Source organism: Chiloscyllium punctatum, chromosome 16 (genome assembly GCF_047496795.1).
Source record: "Chiloscyllium punctatum isolate Juve2018m chromosome 16, sChiPun1.3, whole genome shotgun sequence".
Lineage (NCBI taxonomy): Eukaryota > Metazoa > Chordata > Chondrichthyes > Orectolobiformes > Hemiscylliidae > Chiloscyllium > Chiloscyllium punctatum.
In genome coordinates, this window is record NC_092754.1 from 28,076,316 (window position 1) to 28,079,736 (window position 3,421).

General features: G+C 42.4%; 1 protein-coding gene across 8 annotated transcripts in view; it reads right to left on the reverse strand.

Moving 5' to 3' along the window:
- Nucleotides 1-3,147, reverse strand: part of ccdc30 (coiled-coil domain containing 30) — a 160,461-nt gene extending 157,314 nt beyond the window's left edge. For 7 of the 8 annotated variants that reach the window (XM_072586610.1, XM_072586609.1, XM_072586613.1 and 4 more), the window contains exon 1: nucleotides 2,580-3,147. In XM_072586610.1, the coding sequence (XP_072442711.1) occupies nucleotides 2,580-2,615 (36 nt within the window). In that variant the 5' untranslated portion in view covers nucleotides 2,616-3,147. The remainder of the gene's footprint in view (nucleotides 1-2,579) is intronic. The other variant, XM_072586608.1, reaches the window with a different exon arrangement.
- Between the last annotated feature and the right edge of the window lie 274 nt (nucleotides 3,148-3,421).

The window sequence follows — 3,421 nt, forward strand, 5'->3', positions numbered from 1 at the left end:
TCTTGATCGGAGCCTCAATGATTCTACTCATCCAGCATTCCTTACACTTAACAGCCTTGCCCATCACATGAACAGGAACGTACAGTCTCTGAACTCTTGTTATCTCATTTTTGAAGGTCCTTCACTTTCCAACCCTCCCCTTACCTGCTAACAGCCTCCCCCAAACAACTTTTGAGAGTTCCTGCTTAATAACATGCATATTAACCTTAGTCCAATTGAGAATTTTAACTTTTAGATAAGGTCTATCCTCTTTCATAACTATTTTAAAACTCATGATCGCTTGTCCCAAAGTGCTCCCTGACTAACACTTAGAAAAGCACAGCCAGTCAGGCAGCATCCGACGAGCAGGAGGGTCAACGTTTCAAACATAAGCTGTTCATCAGGAATGTCGTCAGAAACATTCCTGAGGAAGAGGATGGGCCAATGGGCTGAGAAGTGGCAGATGCAGTTTAATTCAGATAAGTGTGAGGTGCTGTATTTTCGGAAAGCAAATCTTAGCAGGACTTATACACTTAATGGTACGGTCCTAGGGAGTGTTGCTGAACAAAGACACCTTGGAGTGCAGATTCATAGCTCCTTGAAAGTGGAGACGCAGGTAGATAGGATAGTGAAGACGACGTTTGGTATGCTTTCCTTTATTGGTCAGAGTATTGAGTACAGGATTTGGGAGGACATGTTGCGGCTGTACAGGTTAGGCCTCTGTTGGAATATTGTGTACAATTCTGGTCTCCTTCCTATCGGAAAGATGTTGTGAAACTTGAAAGGGTTCAGAAAAGGTTTACAAGGATGTTGCCAGGGTTGGAGGATTTGAGCTATAGGGAGAGGCTGAACAGGCTGGGGCTGTTTTCCCTGGAGTGTCGGAGGCTGAGGGGTGACCTTATAGAGGTTAACAAAATCATGAGGGGCATAGATAGGATAAATAGACAAGGTCTTTTCCCTGGGGTGGGTGAGTCCAGAACTAGAGGGCATAGGTTTAGAGTGAGAGGGGAAAGATATAAAAGAGACCTACAGGGCAACTTTTTCATACAGAGGGTGGTGTATGGAATGAGCTGCCAGAGGAAGTGGTGGAGGCTGGTACACTTGCAACATTTAAAATGCAGTTGGATGGGTATATGAATAGCAAGGGTTTGGAGGGATATGGGCCGGGTGCTGGCAGGTGGGACTAGATTGGGTTGGGATATCTGATTGGCATGGACGGGTTGGACCGAAGGGTCTGTTTCCATGCTGTACATCTCTATGTCTCTATGACTAAGAGCTTATGCTCGAAACATTGACTCTCCTACTCCTTGGATGCTGCCTGACCAGCTGTGCTTTTATAGCATCATACTTTTTGACTCTGATCTCCAGCATCTGCAGTCCTCACTTTCTCCTACTTCAGTCATTTGCTCTGCTTTATTTCCCAATGGAAGGTCAAGGTTTGCTCCTTCTCTATACTGAATCAGAAAATTTTCTTGCACAACTTTAACAAATTCTTCTCCATCCAAGCCCTTAACAGTATCTACATATAAGCTGTGCCAGCAATGTTAACAGATTAATGTCACTTTCATGTTTATAAGTTTTTTTGTTAAAATGCACCAACTTTTAATCTTTGTATTTGTATTATAGCTAATTGTTGAATTGCTCTTTGGAAATGTTATCAATAGTTTTGTTATGAACTAACTTTTATCTTGATTAGCACTATAGTTTTGCTGTGGTTATCTTTAAGTTAGAATACTTCTAAAATTAAAAGGTGGCTAACCAAACTAACAGTAATTGTAACTATCTATACTTTACCCTAAACGTAACTAACTTGCTCCAAACAAACAGGACTTTATAAGCTGAAAATACATTTTATAAACTAAAAAGTTAAAATTCTGGAGCAGCATCTGTGAAGTGACAAACATAGTTAACATTTCAAATGTGATATATGTGTTTCTTTTATCAAAATTCGTCACACTGCGCTTCAGAATATAAATGATACAGACGTTTTTACTCTCCACTATTTATTTGACAGTAACGCATTCCAGCATTTAGCATAAGTGAGATTGTAATGAAGTTTTACACAGCACTTTATGTGACAAGATGTATCAAAGCTTAAATAAGGTGCGTGAATCTTCATGATGTGAAAACATGCCGAAAGACATGAAGAATTACGGCACTACAGCTGAATTTGATTTTCGTCCACTGAGCACTGAGATATTTAACTCGGCAAGGAAAATGCATCAGTTCCCATGAAATTCAGAGTTTAATAGAAATGAAAATTATGTCTAAAATTTAAGAGCCCTTCTGACAAGGTGCCAAGGGTTTGGTTGCAGCGGGGGGATGCGAGAGGGATGAGAGGGGGATACGGCTTAGTAAGGAAGAAGTAATCAAAAATCTGATCCATAATTATTTGCTAGCAACTCGTGCTTTGGGGCTCAAATGGAGTTAAAGTACAAATATTGGGTCAGGATTGGATTGGATATAGTTGGTCTTGAAACCGTCTAACGGTCTCCCAACACACCTCCATATCAGCAGCCCGGCCACTCAGGAATCCAAGAATCTTTGAGATCTAGTGACCTGGGCACCGTCAGGAGGGAAAATTACATTTTAATCTTTACCTCACCATTGCTCTCCATCTCCCACTCTGCAAACATAAATCTCAGCGAGCTCCCCCTCCTCTCGGACCGTGACTCGGACTCATTGTACACTGTCCTTTTCTGCTGCTGTCACCAGGATGGAAGATGTACTGAGTTCCCGGTGGGCCGTCGAACCACTTAATTTACCCAGGTCTCTGAAGAACTCGATCGAAAACGTTAACTCTGATTTCTCTCCACAGATGCTGCCAGACCTGCTGAGATTCTGTATTTTTCTCTCTCTCGCTCTGCTTTCGTTTCAGATCCCCAGCAATTTCTGTTTTTGGTTCAGATTTCCAGCATCCCCAATTATTTTTCTCCTGAAGCCCAAGCGCAGGCTGCAGAGTTTGAGGAGTAAGAGTCTGCAGCATGTGTGTGTGTGAGAGAGCAGTTTAACAACACAGCTTCCAAACAAAGTAAGGAAGGGAATTCCCCATCTGGGGTGCAATGCTGGTGTGTGCAGTGTAATCACCGCCTCTAATTCTGTCCTGACATAATCTGCACATTGTGTCCGAAACAACAACAACTGAGCCTCGGCGGCTCCCTCTGTTACCAGGCAGCCAACACCGTCCACTTACACGCGTCAAGGGGAGAACTACAGCTAAAGGTCTTGTCATCACGGAAACAGAGTCACAACTTCACAATCTTAATCGTAATATATTTAATGCACGTCTATTTAAAATGAATTTTACTTCTAATATTAAAGGAGTCAACTAACACTATCTCAAATACAGGGTGGGTGAACACACTCTCCCCCTTTCAGTTACAATGGAATAGGCCACCGCATACCGGAAATTGTCCGGTGACGGAAAGGTTCCGGGTAAGAG